Source organism: Crinia signifera, chromosome 4, assembly GCF_055691185.1.
Source record: "Crinia signifera chromosome 4, ASM5569118v1, whole genome shotgun sequence".
Classification (NCBI taxonomy): Eukaryota; Metazoa; Chordata; class Amphibia; order Anura; family Myobatrachidae; genus Crinia; species Crinia signifera.
In genome coordinates this window covers 241,845,051-241,865,201 of record NC_139220.1, presented here as the reverse complement: position 1 = coordinate 241,865,201, position 20,151 = coordinate 241,845,051, and the positions used below count along the sequence as shown (strand labels likewise).

The 20,151-nt window shown below is 44.6% G+C and overlaps 1 protein-coding gene across 2 annotated transcripts in view; it reads right to left on the bottom strand.

Moving 5' to 3' along the window:
* LOC146075182 (aminopeptidase N-like) overlaps positions 1-20,151 on the bottom strand; it is a 141,298-nt gene that overhangs the window by 93,862 nt on the left and 27,285 nt on the right. For both annotated transcript variants that reach the window (XM_083184152.1, XM_083184153.1), the window contains exons 2-5: positions 5,043-5,841; positions 3,741-3,883; positions 2,549-2,673; positions 2,105-2,234 (exon numbers count right to left, since the gene is read on the bottom strand). In XM_083184152.1, coding sequence (XP_083040278.1) covers positions 2,105-2,234; positions 2,549-2,673; positions 3,741-3,883; positions 5,043-5,626 — 982 coding nt within the window. In that variant the 5' untranslated portion in view covers positions 5,627-5,841. The remainder of the gene's footprint in view (positions 1-2,104; positions 2,235-2,548; positions 2,674-3,740; positions 3,884-5,042; positions 5,842-20,151) is intronic.

Below are 20,151 nucleotides of genomic sequence, written 5' to 3'. Positions count from 1 at the left end.
AGCATGCGGGGCATTAAAGTGCCCACTGGCACTTGTAGTTCCATAGTAATAGAAATAGTAAAAAAAAACACACACTGACACACATTAAAAATAAAACTTTTTTTACATCTGAAACCCACACATTCTGATACTTACTTTTCTTGACCCCGAAGGTAGGTCCCTGGGTCCGGCTCCGGTGTCCAGGGGTTCAGGTCTGGTGTCCAGGGGTTCGGTGTCCGAAGAAATCCATAGAGGACCTGTGAAAGCAAATTATACTTTCAAGTCACTGGTGAAGATCATGTCCTCTTCAATCCATCTAGGCTCCCTGGGAGTCTTGGCAAAAAAATAAAACGAGTATGCGAACCAAGCCGGACTGAGCAGGAGCCGCACAATGTCTTTGTTTACATCGTGCGGCTCTGCCCTGCGAATAGCGCTATTGGCCGGATTGCGGCGCCTAGCGGCCAATCAGGAGCCGGACCCCTGGACACCAGAGCCGGACCCTAACTGCTCAGCAATGTCCGGGTTCTACTTCTGCTGCTTTCAGACCGCATAACTGGCTTTGACCCTGTATTTGAAAATGTTTCCAAAAACGGGTCTGCCGAGTAAAACCCCTTTTACACCGCATCTCTTGAACGGTATATTACCATTTAAATGACGTTTTTTTTACATACCTGGCAGACCCAAAGCCAGTGGTCTAAGCACGGTCCCCCCGATGCACCCCATATACCTGCTTCCCGGGCCGTGGGGGTGCTCGTGCTGACGCTGCTAGTGCTGGCGGGTGGGAGGGAGCTTAGCGCGGACGCTGCTGCTGGGTGGGTGGGAGGTAAGGCGGACCCTGCTGCCGAGGGTGGGAGGCAGGGCAGACGCTGCTGCCGGGTGGGTGGGTTTTATGGTGGAAGCTGCTGCCGGGTGGGTGGGAGGTAGAGCGGACGCTGCTGCTGGGTGGGTGGTAGGTAGGGCAGACGCTGCTGGAGGGACGGCATAACAGTGGTCTAAACCCCCCCCCCCTCTCCTACCTGGGCAGCGCAGTGCAGGAAAGGGAATGATCGCGCTGGGGTCAGGCGTACTAGTACTACTAGTTCCCATCCATTTTAGGGACCCCGCCACTGATCTAACATACACTGCAGGGACCCCCTGCCCCCAGCGCGATCATTCCCTTCCTGCGCTGCCCAAGTTGTGGGGGGGCAATAGTGGTCCACTCATTAGATATGCACAGAGCGGACCACTATTGGCTGGGTCCTAAATACCGTTTCAGACCCGATTTTGGTACCAAAAAACTGGGTCTGAAACGGGTAGGACCCTGCATTTTAACTGTTTAGCAAAAACGGCTTTTTTAAAACGGTAAATCGGTTCTGCTCCTTTCAGACCACACATATCACCGTTTTAATATGGTTAAAAATTAGCAAAATACCATTTTTATAGTGCGGTCTGAAAGGGGCATCAGTGTTCTCCCATGTAAGTGCAGGGGGAAATGATGTTGCTGACAGGCAGGCTTATGTGTCCAGTCTCTCATCCCCTCATCATACAGGGGTTTCCCTGTCACTTCTACGCACATCCGCATCTCCACGATTGTTCCTCTGCTGCTCGGCCGGAAGTTTCCTTCAGGATTAGGCACTACTTTTGGGGGTGATTAGCACTGTCACTCTCCCCTGTCTCCATATGTGCTAATCTCCTGCTCTTCCAGAGTCACCACACCCTGGGCTCCTTTACCCTGCCTCCTCACTCCACTGGGGAACTGTCCAACCCAGTGGCTCCCTGCTTGTGTCAATCAATTCAACATCACATATCCCACCCCTCCATGCAACATGATGACACAAGAGGAGGACTGTTAACTCCCTGGTGTCCAGCATCCCTGTCTGAGGGGTAGATGTATGAAGCAATGATAAGGGAGGAAAAGTTGGCCAGAGTATAAGAGTGGCGCATGGCACTGTTATTTCAGTCCTGATAGGTTGCCATGGGCTACTTCTCCTCTGGCTCACTTCTCCTCCCTTATCACTGCTTCATACATTTACACCTGAGTCTTTAGCATACCGGTCAATATCTACTGTGCAGCTTGGTATTTCTGTGGGGTACCACACATGTATCACCATATACAAGGCATGCACATGTGGCGGTTACGGCATACCTGACTTTGGCAGAGGGTAAGGCACTCTGAAATATCTCTCAAAGTATTCCAGAATTGGCTTGGTGACATTTAGTGCATATTCGGCTTGATTGTATTCCTCAATCGCATTATGACGGCCCCAGATTTTAACCTGCAAATAAGTACAATATGTATCACTGGTTACATGTATATTATCCTGACTTCCCTAGTCACTGAGGATACCTAATTCCATGTGTATTTTTTTACGACCTAAACTTAGACAATTTAATTTGGGAGACCAACACGCAGACCCAGAGGCTACTGCAAAGCTATGGATGGAAACCATCTGACAGTCAGTAAAATGAGTTGCTGCCTATGATTACATATCTACAATACCTTGCATTTGAATTTGTTTTGCACCAGACCTGATATATTAGTTATCTTTCCTATTTTTTTATTATGGGAGCCTACATGTGATATACTTACTTTATCATCACCAATCCAACTAAATTGAGAAACTATGAAGGCCACCAGATATGAGGACATCCTTGGAGTTCTATCAAACTCTGTGATAGTCCACTGTGCACCCATCCAAGTCTCGTTAGTCACACCTAGAACATGTCAACACTGGTGTCAGAGAAAGACCATGCTAAAGATAGCAGGAGACAAAAGCTTGTAATATTTATGGAAGTCTATTCACAAATGACCTCATACAAACACAATTCATATATATATATATATATGGAGAATGCTTCGAATACAACAATATGCTTCTCAGATATCTTGGTGAAAGTCAGTGAAGACAACCAGCAGACAGTATTTTATTTACTTTCCATGGAATGCAATCATTAGGTCAACAGTATCTAGGTCGAAAGTGAAAAGGTTGACCACTATTGGTCGACAGTCAATAGGCCGACATATGAAAAAGGTTGACATGCATTAGGTCGACATGGGGACCGACATAAATTACCATCCCAGAGGGCATAGAGGGAGATTAAAATAAGCCATGTGAGGGGATGTCGACCTATGTCTACAAAGACTAAAAAAGTGAGACCTTTTGACCTTTTCCCATGTCAACATTTTGCTCGTGTCAACCCTTTGACCATTTAGACCCATGTCATCCTTTTGATGTGTCGACCTTTTGACCAATAATGGTCTACCTTTTCACTGTTGACCTAGACAATGTCAACCTAACAACCCATACCCTTTCCATCTCCTGTACATTATTGGTAAAGTTTTAACTGAGGAGGATTAGGGGCACCTTTCTAGAAGGTTTACCCTCCTTTACCGTCCATCTGTCTTCTAAAATACGCTACATTAAATTTTCCAAATCCATTGAGAGAGATATTTATATATTTTCTACTTCATGCTACCTTTTGATTGACGGCAGCAACGAATAACCCTTTACTCAAACACAGTTAAAATACATATGCTGTAACTGTTACTTTAGAGCAGGGGTGGGCAAAAAGCGGCCCTCCAGCTGTTGATCAACTATACATCCCAGCATGCTTTGCATCAGTTTCAGCATGGCCAAATAGCAAACCTAAGGCAAGGCATGCTGGGAGGTGTAGTTCATCAACAGTTGGAGAGCCACTTATTGCCCACCCCTACTTTAGAGGTTTATATCCATCCTAGATGACAACCCACTGCACAGAAGGCTGAGCGCTAAGTGACTTACTGATAGGGTTCATGTTGGACAGCGCCACGTAATCTGGCTTGTGTCTGATAGTAATGCTGAATGTAGCTTTCATTGCTGGCTCATCAAAGCAGGGAAATGCCTTCCTAGCATCAGTTGCCTGCATTTGAGTCGTTGCGATGATCCTATCACAAAAAGCATATGTTAGCTAGAAAACTGTGTAGGCAGAAGCCAGGACCACAACTCAAGCATGAAATTAGTTTGAAAGCCATACAACCCCCAGTAAAATGAGCATCAAACTACTTGTGTCTACTTAAGATTGTTTATTTCAATTATGCAAGTAAAGTTAAAAATGAAAATGCAACCTCCTATAGGTGAAATGCAAAGAAGAGAAATCCATAAATATTACAAATCAAAAGAGCAAAACATTATCCGATTCAAAATGACAATTAACATTGTATTATTATGATAGTACTAGTCTTAATGCCCGTTGGTCGGACGGACAAACAAGAGTTTAATAAGCATTAACTCTTGTTTGTCCGTCCGATTCAATTCAATTCCGATGCAATTCTCAAAAGTTTTGTAAAGTGAAAATGTTTATCATTTAATGGATCCTTATAGGCTTTTAACCCTTTTGGTGGCATGCCCAGAATTTCCGGGTATGCCACTGTAAAGAAAGGGTGCACCAGTGGTGCCTCCAGTGGTGGACCATTGGTGCACCACCATCCCCCCTGTTGCTGATCCTCTCCACCCCACCCCCCCCCATTGTAGATCATCCCTGTTTCTGGGGGGAGGGTACTTTTTACCGGGTCCCACGCCCCATCCCCCGCTACAGAGACCGGGCAGTGGGAGTAGAGAGCAGAGACTGTCGCAGCAGCACAGCCTTTCTCTCCCACTCGGCACACGCTGCTCAGTGCAGTGTGCTGAGCGGGGAGAAAGGCAGCTGTAGCAACAGCTTGTGCGCTGGCACACAGACCTCATCCCCTGCCAATTTTTTTACGGGGGCATGGTCACAGCCCCTCCCATTTGTCATGCCCCGTTGACCACACCCCTCTTCACTGGGGCCCGCAGGCACGTTTTGCGGCCCTGGTTGTATTCAGAAAGTCATAAACTTTCCAACTAAATATCACAGTGCATGAAAACAACAGAAATAGCATAGACCCTTATGACAGCACCCTCAAGGGGTGGTCCGATTAAACCCATCTTCGAATATAGATTGTTCCTTAAAATAATAAGGGATTGTGCAATAATTGAATATAATGAGTTAAAGCGTTCGAGTTATCATGGAACATACACACACACACACTCAATTATACTTATGTAGATTGTTGTATTGCTACTTACTTGGTTACTTTGTTTTCTACGTATTCACTGCGATAAAATCCTGCCAGATCATTAGCAAGTTCTCCAACAAACTCAGTGTGAAGTGTGTACATTTTATTCTCTTCGAGTTCTTCACTAAGATGTAGCACTAAATATTCAGTCCTCTCTACTAGATCTGTTCTACTTGGGGTTATAATTCTATTAGCATCAGTCCTGAGCACAGTGCTGGTATAATTGAGTTTATTGCTGTGGATTATGACAAGGTTGGTGCGTTCCACACATCTAAAGTGGGCAACACTTTTGCCATGAAAGACATAAATTCCTCGTGAATCTTTTGCCAAAACAGGTCGGAGGTCAATGTCATAATGAACAGGTATCAAGGATTTTGGAAGACGGTATTTATCCCAAATCTCATTAGATGTAGGTGTTATAGAAGTCTTTGTGCTTGTAGTGGTTGCAGTACTATGGGGAGAAATGGAGCTGTTTGATTGAGACCCTTCATTGGAGTAGACAACAGCTAGTGCACTGATTGTAACCACTGCAGCTATGGCCAAAAATATGCAAACAAAAGCTACGATCTTACTAACATAGAAGCCCTTTGCCATCGTGCTGGGAGTAGGTGACAAGGGAAGAGTCACAGGAGATGCTGGGTTTTATATTGCCACAGAATCAGCCAGGAGATCGTAGTACAGTTAATTTGTCAAACGATAACTAGTTGGAGCAAAGTTTTCAAATAAATCAACCTAAATCTAATCTATTTGTGCAGCGATTTGACTACACATTAAGAAACAATTTATAGATATGCTGATGAAAAGTACACCTATGAGAGACAAAAAAAGATTGTAAATAATTAGCAATTTTAGAAAAGAAAACCCTATATCCAACCTGCAGCCATCCAGCTGTTGTGAAACTACACATCCCAGCATGCCTTGCCATAGTTTTGCTATTAGGGAATGCTAAAACTATGGCAAGGCATGCTGGGATGTGTAGTTTCACAACAACTGGAGGGCCACAGGTGATTATAATCAGCATTTGGGGTTTAGCTAATAATACAAAATTTTGCAGAGCTCAAGTTTCATTGAATTAGCTTATTCATGTACTATCTATACACACACACACACACACACAATCACACACTCACACATATATAGATATCTACAGTATACACTGTATGTGGAACTGGGATTTTGGAATGCATGTAAACATGTATTCCGGTATGTAAAAAGGTTCAAATGACATAACTTTTTATAGATTTTAAGGGAATATAAAACCAAACAAAAAAAACAAAAACAAATCCAGATCAAAACACTTTAGTGTGGTTTTGCCAAAACCAAAATCAAAACATGAAAATGAATTTAAACCAAAACATGAGCCGGCTGTATAGTCTCAGCAAAGCAGCAGGTCTGTTGATATCTTCAATGCTTCTGCTGCGGCCGTCAGCCAATCAGGAGCAGTATTAGTGGCCACTCCTGATTGGCTGCCGGATCGGAAGCTCCTAGGTTCGTGGTCGAGCGGGAGCATTGATGATATCGACGGAGCTGCTGCTTTGCTTAGATAATGACTATACAGTCGGGCAGCGCATAGCTCTTTTTGCCCGGCTGTCATTTCTTTAAATTGTGTATGTAGCGGCGGCCGGTGGTCTAATGGGTGGTCCAGTGCACCCCAGGACCACCCCTTAGATTCGTCTATGCATATGTTATAGAAGATAGCTCCCATAGATATATCTCTTACATTCTTATGGGATACACGGAAGTCGTTCATAACGATGGGGAAAAGAGGGTTTCCGTAGGAGACAGGCACTATAAAACTTTATACAGGGTGTACTGGCTCCTCCCCTCTGTTCCCCTCCCTCTAGCCAGTTTAAGAAATGTGCCTCAGGAGAAGCACGCATCAGGAAGAGCTCCAGAGAGTTTTGTCTTCTGTTTAATTTCTTTATTATTTTGGGACTGCTGTTTTGGACTCAACAGCAGTCCTGCGTCGTGGGAGACTGGTGGAAGGGTTCAGCTGCAGGCCACTTCATGGTACCGAGCTGTCCCTGCCACAGGACCACTGTACTGCGTGGGTGATGTTACCGCGGGCATTGCGCTGCGGTGCGCACACCCCTGGCATGCCGCACACCCCTAGTCCAGTCTGAAGAAGTTGTGTGGTGAGTACTACCCCGGGGTCCCCCGCCGTGGGGTCCCCGGATGACTGTGTGGCAAGATGGCGGCGGCGGTATCGGCGGTGCCCTGCACAGGGACCGCGCAACCCACTGGTTGAAAATACCCTTAAGTCCATTTTTACTGCTAATGGCGCGTATCAGCGTCCTGTGTTAGCAAGTTGTTATATGGCAAAGTCTATATACATATGGGCCTCCCAGATTCAGGAGGACCTTCTGGGTGACATGACAGTGGCGCAGGTGTCGGAAAAATTACACCATATTCAGGACACAGCTAAGGTTCTGTGTGAGGCCCAAAAAGAGTTAGGAGCCATTAACGGCCGTAAATCAGCCATGGCGGTATCGGGTCGCAGATCCCTCTGGCTCTGGCAGTGGATGGCTGATGCTGACTCCAAACGGAGTGTAGAAAACCTTCCCTTCACAGGCGAACGGTTGTTTGGCAGCGATTTAGATGAGTTAATCTCTAAAGCCACAGCAGGGAAGTCCACCTTCCTGCCATCGACCCCACAGACGCCCAAGCGTCCTTTTCCTTCTCCTTTCGGACCGGCAAATTCCGCCCAAAAGCCAGGGGTGGTTCAAATGCAGCCACAGGCTCCCGAGGTAAATTCAGGAAGCCTTCTGCTTCGGCCACCACAGAGCGGCAGCTGCAAGTAAACCCGCAGCATGACGGTGGGGCTCCACCTATAGCTCCGGTCGAGGTGGGAGCCAGACTGGTGTTCTTCAGCCATGTTTGGGAAGCCTCGTGCCTCAATTCTTGGGTACGGGCTCAATTCTTGGGTACGGGCTCTTATTTTGCATGGCTACAAGCTGGAGTTTGCAATACAACCACCTCACAGGTTTTTCAAATCAGACCTTCCAGTGTCCCCAGTGGACCAAATGGTTTTGCAGCACGCAATCCAAAAACTAATACAGGCCAGAGTAATAACCCCGGTCCCTCCCCTGGAAAGGGGGCAGGGTTGTTATTATTTGTGGTCCCAAAACCGGACAGGTCGGTTTGCCCAATACTAAACCTAAAATCCCTGAACCCATTCTTGTCTGTAACCAAGTTCAAGATGGAGTCCTTGCGGGCCGTGATAGCGGCACTGGAGGAAGGGGAGTTCTTGGCATCTTTGGATGTGAAGGACGCCTACCTTCACATCCCAATTTGGCCACCTCATCAAAAATATCTGAGGTTTGCGCTGCTGAACGATCACTATCAGTTCCACGCACTGCCGTTCGGCCTGTCCTCAGCCCTGCGCATATTCACCAAGGTGATGGCGGAGATGATGGTGGTTCTCAGGAAACAAGGGATCTGTGTCATACCATACTTGGAGGACCTGCTTGTAAAGGCGAGGTCGTTGGAGGAGCTGCAGGCAGCCTTACAGATTACCATGCAGACCCTGTCGGGTCACGGTTGGCTCCTGAATTTAGCAAAGTCCTCTCTGATCCCTTCGCAGAGACTCCAGTTCCTGGGGATGGTGTTGGATACGGCTCTTATGAGAGTGTTCCTGCCACAACAAAAGATTGTGGCCATTCAACAGCTGGTCACAGACCTGTTGAAAACCCCCCAGGTGTCAGTGCACCAGTGCATTGTCCTTCTAGGAAAGATGGTGGCCTCCTTCGAGGCCCTCCAATTCGGGAGGTTTCACAGCAGGATTTTCCAGCTCGATCTCCTGAGCAAATGGTCCGGTTCACATCTACAGATGCATCGGAAGATTGTGTTGTCATCTCGGACGAGAATATCACTCCAGTGGTGGCTCCACACACCCTACCTGCAGGCAGGGCGAAGGATTGGCATCCAAAATTGGGTCTTAGTCACCACGGATGCGAGCCTCCTGGGATGGGGTGCTGTAACCATGGGTCAGTCCTTTCAGGGCTAATGGACCTACTGGGAAACACGTCTCCATATCAACAACCTGGAGTTACGTGCTGTGTATTATGCAATCCTGGAGGCGGCCCCTCTCCTCTGCGGGCAGGCTGTCCGCATCCAATCAGACAATGCCACTACTGTGGCGTTTCTGAACAGGCAGGGCGGGACCAAAAGCAGGTCCTGCATGCGGGAAGCAACAAAGATCCTGTCCTGGGCAGAGAGTCACTGTCAGGCTCTATCTGCCATATTCATACCCGGGGTGGACAACTGGGATGCCGACTTCCTCAGTCGCCACGGGCTTCACCCCGGGGAATGGAGTCTACACCACCAGGTGTTCAGTGCTCTGGTGGCTCGGTGGGGGGACCCCACTAGTAGACATGATGGCATCGAGACACAATTGGAAAGTGTCCAGGTACTTCTCCAGGGCGAGAGACCCTCAGGCAGAGGGAGTGGACGGCCTCTCCATACCGTGGGCGTTCAACAGCCTGATTTATGTCTTCCCACCGATTCCCCTAGTGGCTCGGGTGTTAAGAAAGATAAGGAGAGACGGAGCCGAAGTCATTCTAGTGGCTCCGGACTGGCCACGAAGGACGTGGTACCCAGATCTTCTAAGTCTTCAAAGGGACTCGTGGCATCTACCTCTGCAAAGAGACCTGCTCATGCAAGGTCCGTGCGTCTTCCAGGCCTTAGAGCAGCTTTGTTTGACGGCCTGGAGGTTGAGCGGCAGATCCTAACAGAGAAAGGATTTCACACATCAGTCATCAAGACCATGACGAGTGCTAGGAAGCCAGTAACGGCTGCACATTACCATCATATCTGGAGGAGATATGTAGGATGGTGTGAACAAGGGAAGTTTGCCCCGGTGGAGTTTAAACTTGAAAGATTTCTCAGATTCCTTCAATCTGGCTTGGATCTGGGCCTACGTTTAGGCTCCTTGAAAGTGCAGGTATCTGCACTGTCTGTCTTTTTCCAAAAGAAGCTGGCTAATATACCTGAAGTGCAGACATTTCTGCAAGGCGTCTTGCATATACAGCCTCCTTTTGTGGCCCCTACTCCACCATGGGACTTGGATGTCGTTCTGACGTTCCTACGATCCTCCTGGTTCGAACCACTGGAGGAAATAGATTTAAAATATCTTACATGGAAGACAGTGGTCTTATTAGCCTTAGCCTTGGCTAGGCGGGTCTCTGAGCTGGGGGCGTTAACCTGCAAGAGCCCTTATCTGATCTTCTATGAAGACAGGGCAGAATTACGCACTAATCCGCGTTTTCTTCCCAAGGTGGTGTCAGCGTTCCACGTGAACCAACCAATTGTGGTTCCGGCTAGTGGCCCTCAGTCTGAGGTGCCGACAGCTTTGGATGTGGTTCGGGTTCTCCGTGTGTATATACAGAGAACGGCAAGAATTCGAAAGACTGAAGGACTTTTTGTCTTCCAAGCAGTCTATTGCACGCTGGATCTGTGCAACCATTAAACAGGCTTATGTGGTGGCGAAGCTTCCTATGCCTGCTGGGGTGAAAGTACACTCAACTCGTTCAGTGGGGACTTCCTGGGCGGCTGCCCGAGGAGTGTCGGCCTTACAACTGTGTAGAGCCGCTACATGGTCAGGCCAACACACTTTTGTAAAGTTTTACAAATTTGATGCTTTGGCCACTGAAGATACTCAGTTTGGGCAAGCGGTGCTGCGGCAATCTCCGCACAATCCCGCCCGTTCTGATGTCTTTGGTATATCCCCATCGTTATGAACGACTTCCCTGTATCCCATAAGAATGTAAGAGAAAATAGGATTTTAATACCTACCGGTAAATCCTTTTCTCGGAGTTCTTATGGGATACAGGGCGCCAGCCTCTGTGCGGAGTTTTGCCTTACTCACTCTGGTGAGCCGTCGACCAATACTGGGTCCTTTCATTACCCTATGTTCCTGGCGGTCATGAGGGTGAAGGTTACAAGGTAACCTTTATTGTTTACATCGTGTACCTCAGCTGTTCACGAGTTTATGTTGTCACTTAGGTGACATTTCTTATCAAGTTTTACAAATGTTGTCAATAGTTGACATATTATTAAGGCCCTGAAACTTCCACGTGTTCTGTGGTCGCTACAGTGGTCTCTGTATGTTGAAAGTTATGTCTGGGTGTGCTGGATGAATCTCACCACGTTAAATATTACACATATTCCTCTCATATTGTACTTCTCCTTCGGTACAGTTTCTATTAACTGGCTAGAGGGAGGGGAACAGAGGGGAGGAGCCAGTACACCCTGTATAAAGTTTTATAAGTGCCTGTCTCCTACAGAAACCCTCTTTTCCCCATCGTTATGAACGACTTCCCTGTATCCCATAAGAACTCCGAGAAAAGGATTTACCGGTAGGTATTAAAATCCTATTTTTTCAGGGATTCATAATATTTGCAGCTAGCCCCATAAATTGGTGTTTTTGGAATATCTCACAAATATTATTTGATAAATAGGCCACTAAATTATTTTGGGAAATGTAGATTAAGGTTTTATTGATTTCTGATTCTTGGATGTATTTGTTGGGCTTTTTGTAATGTGGTCATATGGCTTCACTGCTTAATGGAATTTTTATTCATTTTATTGGATAAAATCTGATTTCAATAAATCATCCTGTTTCCAACATCTTTTTCCAGATTCTTAATCAGTTCCAGTTCCCAAATAGAACTCTGTCTTGTGGGTCTGTCTTCTGAAATGAGGTCACTGTATGTTACTCTGAGATTTGTGAAGAGCCAGCCTGTTCTTGTCTTTTTGATTGCCTTGTATACTTCTTTTGGCTCAGTTCCCTACAATCATGACCTTGGCTGTAATCATTCTACCTTGGAGATTTTTTTCATCTCATTCTATGAAGACCTATTATATTATATATATTATATTACAGGTACTGTCCTGTATGACGCCCCAGCCTGAGGGTTTATTTTCTTTTGTCAGGAAACCATTGGGCCATTGGCCCAGGCATCTATGATGGCAGATTCCACAGAAAATAGAATCCAGGGGTATAATCATTAATTATAATGTACTACAGTGAAATCAGATTGGACAGCCACTTTGGGTCATCGGGGGATATAATGAATAGACAATAACCTTATCCGGGTCATCTAAACGTGATGGACTTTTTTGACCCCCTTAGCTAACACCATCTGAAAATGTTGTTGTGCTTCAGTAGCCCGTGGGCTACAATTCGGAAAATTTAAAGGGATTGGATTCTTCCAGAACAATGGGTGCCGCACATCCATGGTCAGTAGACCATGCATGCGTAGGATGCCCGTCACAGACTGCTAATGTAAGGCTGTGCTTCTGTACCTCCGGATGTATATATTACATCATTAGTCACATCATGCTTCAAATGTGATGAATGATGAATGGGCTAAATGCGTTATGGAATTGTCCTTTACCAGTAGCGCGACGCTATTGATAAAGGACAATTTCTGAAACGCGTTTATCCGTGGACTGGACATTTCTTTTGGACCCAGAGTGGGGCGAACCGAGTGGGAACTCAATCACCTGGCTTCCTGTGTCTGACCTTTCCGGAGGGTCAATGAAGTTTAACATCTACTCCAGGGATAGCTGCTCACACCGGGTTCCTGCTTGCCTTTGTGATACCAAATATGCTTTTATATTTGTCTCCTACACGTGAGTGTATTATGTATTAAAAATCTTTTTGTTTGAATAATCTGCACTATTGTTGCCTCTTTTGAATTTCTCCCATTTATGTACTATCATCCTGAAATGAGGAGTTGTTGCTTTTTCCAGTTAGATACCATTGAATGCTCTTATTTCAGCTGGGATATTGTGAGTGCATATCTATTTCACAATTGCCAATACAGTACTAAACCGTCTGCACTAAATAGTGTTGTGTTTCCCCTTGGCAATATGTTTGCTCTGTTGGCTGCATAAAGCCAGGTTTTTTTTCCACAGAGTAAGTAAATATGTGGAACTGAAAATAAGAACTGAAACCTTCTTAAAGGAACAGTATCCGATTATATTTTCTCTATACACCGGGGGCCAAATGTAATAGGGTGAGAGTTTCAGAAAGTGAGAGATTTTGGGAGAGTTTTCCCATGTTATTTTAAAGCAGCAATCAATTACATGGCAAAATCAACTTGGTTTTGCAGTGTGAAGGATTGCTGCTTTAAAAAACATGGGAAAACTCTCCCAAAATCTCTCTCTTTCTGAATCTCTCATCCTATTAAATTTCCCCCATGGTGTTAATTGGGAGCGCTTTACGGAGTGTGTGCTTATTTGTTCTACATGACTGTGGCTGAAATGATTGTTGAGCAATTCATTTCTCTTTGCACAAACTGGCTCTTCAGATGCAACATGTCCTCTTCATCCTCACCCCTTCAGTGTGTTCATCCTCATCCTCACAGAGTATTAATTCATTCTTTCTGGAGGCAATTGCTGTTCTTCTTGGAGGAATTTTTAATTTATTTTGATGATTGCCGATTGCTGACAAAGTACCTGGCTGCACCAAAAACTCTTTTGGAGTACACACTGGAAGGGGGGGCAACTTAGGTAATGTAAAGCCAGTTTGCAAGGGCCTCCAAATTGCCTCTTTTTCCTACGAATATTGATATGGACTGTCTGGCATGACCACTTGGATGCTTTCACTGATAAAATCCTCCACCATTCTTTCAATGATGACAGCATCATATGCAGTGACAGTAGACATGTCAGTAATTGTAGGAAACTCCTTCAGTCCAGACCAGCTGTCCAAACTCCTTACTGCCCTGCATCACTGCCAACGGTCGTGCTATGAAAATGCATTTTTTTCTCTCGCAGCCATTGTAATTTCTCAAAAAATACTGCACCACCAAATATATTGTGTGTACGAAACATGGGACATGCTGGAATTTGCCCAGAGGTAATGCCCGCACAATGTTGGTGGCATTGTCAGATACCACAAATCCCCAGGAGAGTCTAAATGGGGTAAGCCATTGTGTGATGATTTCCATACGTTTTTCTAAGGGGTTCTTGGCGTTGTGCCTCTTACTTAAACTGTTAAAACACAGCATAGTCTGCCTTGGAACGAGCTGACGTTTCTGAGATGCTTCTACTGGTGCCGATGCTGTTGTTGATGCATAAGGTGATACATCTACCCAGTGGGCTGTCAAATTGTCCTTAGTTTGCCCGTTTCACTTGTCCACGTGTCCGTAGTTAAGTTGACACTGGGTACAATTACATTTTTCAGGACACTGAGGACACTTTCTCTGACGTTTCTGTACATTCTGGGTATCGCCTGCCTAGTAAAGTGGAATATAGATGGGATTTGATACCAGGGACACATTACCTCCATCAATTGTCTAAATCCCTCTGCACTAATAGTGGATACTAGATGCATGTCTAATGGCCCCCAATACATCAGCAATCACAATTTATGGATTTCCAGATACAGGGATTTTTTGGCCAGATAAATGGATTTTACAATCTATCTGACTTTGCCCACACATTACAGATTTATTTCAGTGATCGGCAGATTTTTCCATCTAAAGATTGCATCTTCATATCTGGAAATTGCCCAATCGATTGTCATTTCAGCTGTTCATAATGTAAATAGATGAAGAAGACGAATTGGGAATGCCCACACATATAAAAAAGATCCGCAGATAATACCAGATTATTAAGCATGTTTAAAAACCTGATTAAGCAATCGATTGGCGATTTTGATTGGGATTGCCAAAAGGGGGAGCCCACACATCTAAAATTAATTGTGGCAATCATCTCCATATCTGAAAATTGTCACAATTAATTGCTGATGTATGGGGCCCATAACACCAACATAGCTGTCAAGGCCTGAGTAATCAACTTTGCAATAGGATGACTGCTATCATACTTCATCTTCCTGGCAAAGGACTGTTAGATGGTCAATTTCTTAGTGAAAGTAGTGGTGTTGCAACTTCCTCTCTGGGATGATGAACGACTCCCAGCAGGAACAGCAGCAGTGGCAGAAGTAGGCATAGCACTCAACGATCCTCCTGAGGAGTCACAGATAGGAGAGGAGTCAATCATGCTAGTGAAATGTCCTGAAGGACTACTTCCAATCCTAATTGAGAAGGAAAGTGAGGAGGGGTTGGTTGGGGTTGGTGTTGTGGATTGCAGGCTCTTGGATACAACAGGACAAAGGGATTTAGGTGTCACTGGACTGCTTACACTCTTAGCCAAAGTTTTTGAACTTGATAGTATCTTATGATGAATGCATTGCAGGTGATGTATAAGGGAGGATGTTCCCTGGTGGTTAAAACCCTTATTCCTATTAATTACAGCTTTATATAGGCTACATATGGCAAAAAAGTTGTTTGGGGAAGAAATAATTCCAGGCTGAAGATGTGAATCTTTTGGTCTTCTGCCCAGACATGATGATGGGCCTTTTCACCCCACAGACAACAACTGTCTCGTCCTGTGCCTGATTTTAACAAACCACATCGACTTCGGAATCCTCCTTGTCAACTTCCTCCTCAGCACCAGCTACATCAATATCCTTATCCTGGGTTTCAACAGTTCCATGTCCTGCAGGCCCATTGATTTAAATCTGATCAGGGATTTGTTAGATATACTACCTAGTGTTGCGGTTTCCAATCCAGAAACTTTGCTTTCCCGGATAACTTTTAAGTTAGTATTTTTTGGTGTCTTTAGGATCAGTAAACTAGTCGCGGGTGGTAAGATATTGGTCAACAAAGCTTTGATATTCAAAAACACTTCACTGAGGGATGAGTTGGTCCTGGGTAAAATTGCACGTTCTAAAATGAATCAGGCTGGCTGGGCCCGTTGGGTTTCGCTTAAAGCGCAGGCAGATAGGGACATTTGTCTGTGGCTAATTACTGCTGCATGCAAATAGTTTCAGTTTACAGCAGTGTTTTGACGCTACTTGGTGGCTTGGATCTGAGGTGTGAGGAGTATGGGACCCATTCCTTTCGGATGGAGGCAGCTACTCAGCTATGTTTACTCATCAATTTTTGAATGGCTAGCATTCATAAATTGAGGGTGTGAAGTGAGATTTTACATTTTTGTCTGAGGAGGCCTAATGGCAAACCCAAGGTCCACATGAGATTTTTTCAGTTTTCTCCTTTACTTGGGTTCCTGTTATTAACATATGTTATTTTTTTTGTAAGTAGTTGCTGGTGTTGGGGATCTTTCTTTTGCAGCTGTCCTGGAACATCGGAACAGATTTGGCTTGCTGGCCATTCTAATGTTTTTTTGCTAGAGAGGCGTACGTCTGGAAATTTTGGGAAACTGGTAATGCAGTGGTTAAGTGTGTCCAGGGTTTAAGGTGGGGTTATCTGCTCTGGCTTCTGTTCTATCATGAACGGCATTGGTGTCGTCCCGACTGACTCGTCAATCACATTGGCAGGAATTACATGGGTCCAGTTATGGGTATAAACCTCATCCTGAGTATCAAGGTGGATCTATTGGGTTAGGGTAGATACTGGCCTGAGGATTGTTTTGTGTGGTCAGAGATCAAACCCCGTTTCCACTAGAGAGGGGATGTTCGATTTTCAGCTATAGAGAAGGCTCATAGAAAGTTACAGTAACTCTTCTTTTTCATTGTTTGTGAAGGCCATAGGTGGGTTAATTGTCAGGCATCTGTTATTGGTTCTACGAGTTGACGGTGTCCATCCTTCCCCCTCAAGTGTTAGTATTTTACTGAATAGTCTTTTAATAGTCCTGAATCAGTAATCTTTAGTTTAGATGTTTTTTTTCTTTTGTGTTTGTATGGCGGCTGCTGTTTTGTAAACCGTGTTGTGGCGGGAAGTCGCTACCAGCCAGCGGTCAACGGTTGCATAAGTGGTCATTGTGGGGCACCCTCTTTTGAAAGGAAGGTGGGAGTGTCTTTCTCCTGCTGGTGGACAATGAGCATTCCTCCATGAGAGCATCCATGCTTTTCCAGAATAAAGAGTGGTGAGACCTCCAAAATGCAGGTTATGCAGTTAGGAGGCAATTGTAATGCTGGGTACACACCTGCAGATATGTCTGTCCAATCCCTCTGGTAGGAACAAAAATCTGGTAATGTATTAGAGAAAATAACAATCAACCATTCACTTTTTAAAACTGAAAAAAGGATAATAATTATTGTTTGGATAAATTAGTTAAATTAAATGGCTTTAACAAAATTGTCTTAATGGCCATTGGCCCTTATTCAGATCTGATTGCAGTACAAATTTGTTCTCAAAATGGGCAACACCATATGCACTGCAGGTGGGGCAGATGTAAGATGTGCAGAGAGAGTTACATTTGCATGGGGTGTGTTGAAACTAAAATCTAAATTGCAGTGTAAAAATAATGCAGTCAGTATTTACCCTGCACAGAAACAAAATAACTCACACAAATCTAACTCTCTCTGCACATGTTACACCTGAAGTGCACATGGTTTTTCCCATTTGAGAACAAATTTGTACTGCGATCAGATCTGAATAAGGGCCATTGTCTGTTTTCCAGTATAAGAGAACCGAACATTTGCTCCCATACATTGCCAGATTTTTGTTTCCACCAGATGGATTGGACAGATAAATCTTTAGTCCCCTCCTCTCTTCTGTTGTCTTGAGATTTATTGACAGCTTGAGATTGTTTGGCAGCACCTTCTTTTTGCCATACTCCATAATCTAATATAAAATCAAGTCATCAAGCTCAATAAATTACTGTTGACCTTTGAATTCTAAGCAGTTGGTGTCCGTGTCGTTATTTGTAGTGGTTAAGATAGCTTAAAAATAATGTAGTGTATAACAATAAAATAATGAGTGCCTTATTGTTCTCTTGTGTGCTATATGTACAGCACTGCAAAACAAGTGTAGCGCCTTATAGATATAATGTAAAAATAATAATAATTGTTACAGTATAGGAAAAGTCTGTGTTTTATCCCTATACACAAATCTTCAGGGCCGATTTAGGATTGCTCGCAGCGATCCCAATTCGGCCCCTTCCCTTATGGTCGGCTTTTGCGCATTTCTGCACACCCCGCTGGGCCAGTCGCTGTGAGGAGGGAGGACCAGGGGTGGACAGGGCAAGTCCATGGGCGTCCCTATGATGTCAGCCGCTAGCCCTATCTTCTTACTAGTGCTTGTAAATAAAAGTTAGTTGAGACTGACTTTTATTTGTGAAAGCATAAAAAATCATTCGATGGTCGGCGATCATCGAATGATTTCTCATGCTAGCTGAGGCATGCAAGGGGATGTGTTCTCGTTACACATCCCCTAGCATTTTAGACCAGGGGAATTGGGAGGTGGTGGTGGAGGACGGACAGCGGCGTTAAGCCACTCGCTAAGCAGTGAAGGACCGCTGCTTAGCGAGCGGTAATGAATTACCCCCTTTATGTTTAACTGTTTTACATTTTTCTGTTATTGTTAAACACAGGAATTTCCTTTTCATATGAGCATTAGATCATGAATACTTATCGTTATTACTTTTTGTACATTTGGTGATTTATATGTTGTTGGGTAAATGATGTTGTTTTTTTTGCAAAACGTATCCTTAGCATGAGAGCTGCCATGGTATATTGTAGTGATATAACCAACTATGCAGAGATTTCTGCTGTATCCTTTAAATATATTTTCTGAATTCAACATTCACAGGTAAGCAGAGCATGTGACTGGGGGCCTAATTCCGATGTGGATGCTGTTAGCATCACTGCTCTGTCCATCAAGTGTGCGTACATATTCCAAATCAGTGTTCTTTATGCCAATCTATCATACTGCGCAAACGTTTTACAAAGCTGGTGACAAGGGGGATTATTGAAACCTGACCTCAGCCCTGCGATTTAGCAAGGTGGATGATTATCGAAAGATTGCGCATGCACATGGAACATAGCACCTGTGCGCAAGGCCATTCAGCAAAAATCCAGCATCTTCTTTTCTGATTGCAAGCCGCCTGCAAGTAGGCTGACAGAGAGCCAGAGTTTGGGGGTGGTAACTGGCTGTTTTCTGTGACTACCAGGAAAAATGCAGGTGTGTCCTGGTGTTTTCAGGGAGAAAGTGTGAGGTCAGCTCCGGGCTCTATCGCACAGGTAGAGAAGGTCCTGACTTCACAGCCTGCAAAATTAATTTGATGATGAGTATAATCATTAATTATAATGTACTACAGTGAAATCAGATTGGACAGCCACTTTGGGTCATCGGGGGATATAATGAATAGACGATAACCTTATCCGGGTCATCTAAACGTGATGGACTTTTTTGACCCCCTTAGCTAACACCATCTGAAAATGTTGTTGTGCTTCAGTAGCCCGTGGGCTACAATTCGGAAAATTTAAAGGGAGTGGATTCTTCCAGAACAATGGGTGCCGCACATCCATGGTCAGTAGACCATGCATGCGTTGGATGCCCGTCACAGACTGCTAATGTAAGGCTGTGCTTCTGTACCTCCGGATGTATATATTACATCATTAGTCACATCATGCTTCAAATGTGATGAATAATGAATGGGCTAAATGCGTTATGGAATTGTCCTTTACCAGTAGCGTGACGCTATTGATAAAGGACAATTTCTGAAACGCGTTTATCTGTGGACTGGACATTTCGTTTGGACCCAGAGTGGGGCGGTCCGAGTGGGAACTCAATCACCTGGCTTCCTGTGTATGACCTTTCCGGAGGGTCAATGAAGTTTAACATCTACTCCAGGGATAGCTGCTCACACCGGGTTCCTGCTTGCCTTTGTGATACCAAATATGCTTTTATATTTGTCTCCTACACGTGAGTGTCTTATGTATTAAAAATCTTTTTGTTTGAATAATCTGCACTATTGTTGCCTCTTTTGAATTTCTCCCATTTATGTACTATCATCCTGAAATGAGGAGTTGCTACTTTTTCCAGTTAGATACCATTGAATGCTCTTATTTCAGCTGGGATATTGTGAGTGCATATCTATTTCACAATTGCCAATACAGTACTAAACCTGGTTTTGCAGTGTGAAGGATTGCTGCTTTAAAAAACATGGGAAAACTCTCCCAAAATCTCTCACTTTCTGAATCTCTCATCCTATTAAATTTCCCCCATGGTGTTAATTGGGAGCGCTTTACTGAGTGTGTGCTTATTTGTTCTACATGACTGTGGCTGAAATGATTGTTAAGCAATTCCTTTCTCTTTGCACAAACTGGCTCTTCAGATGCAACATGTCCTCTTCATCCTCAC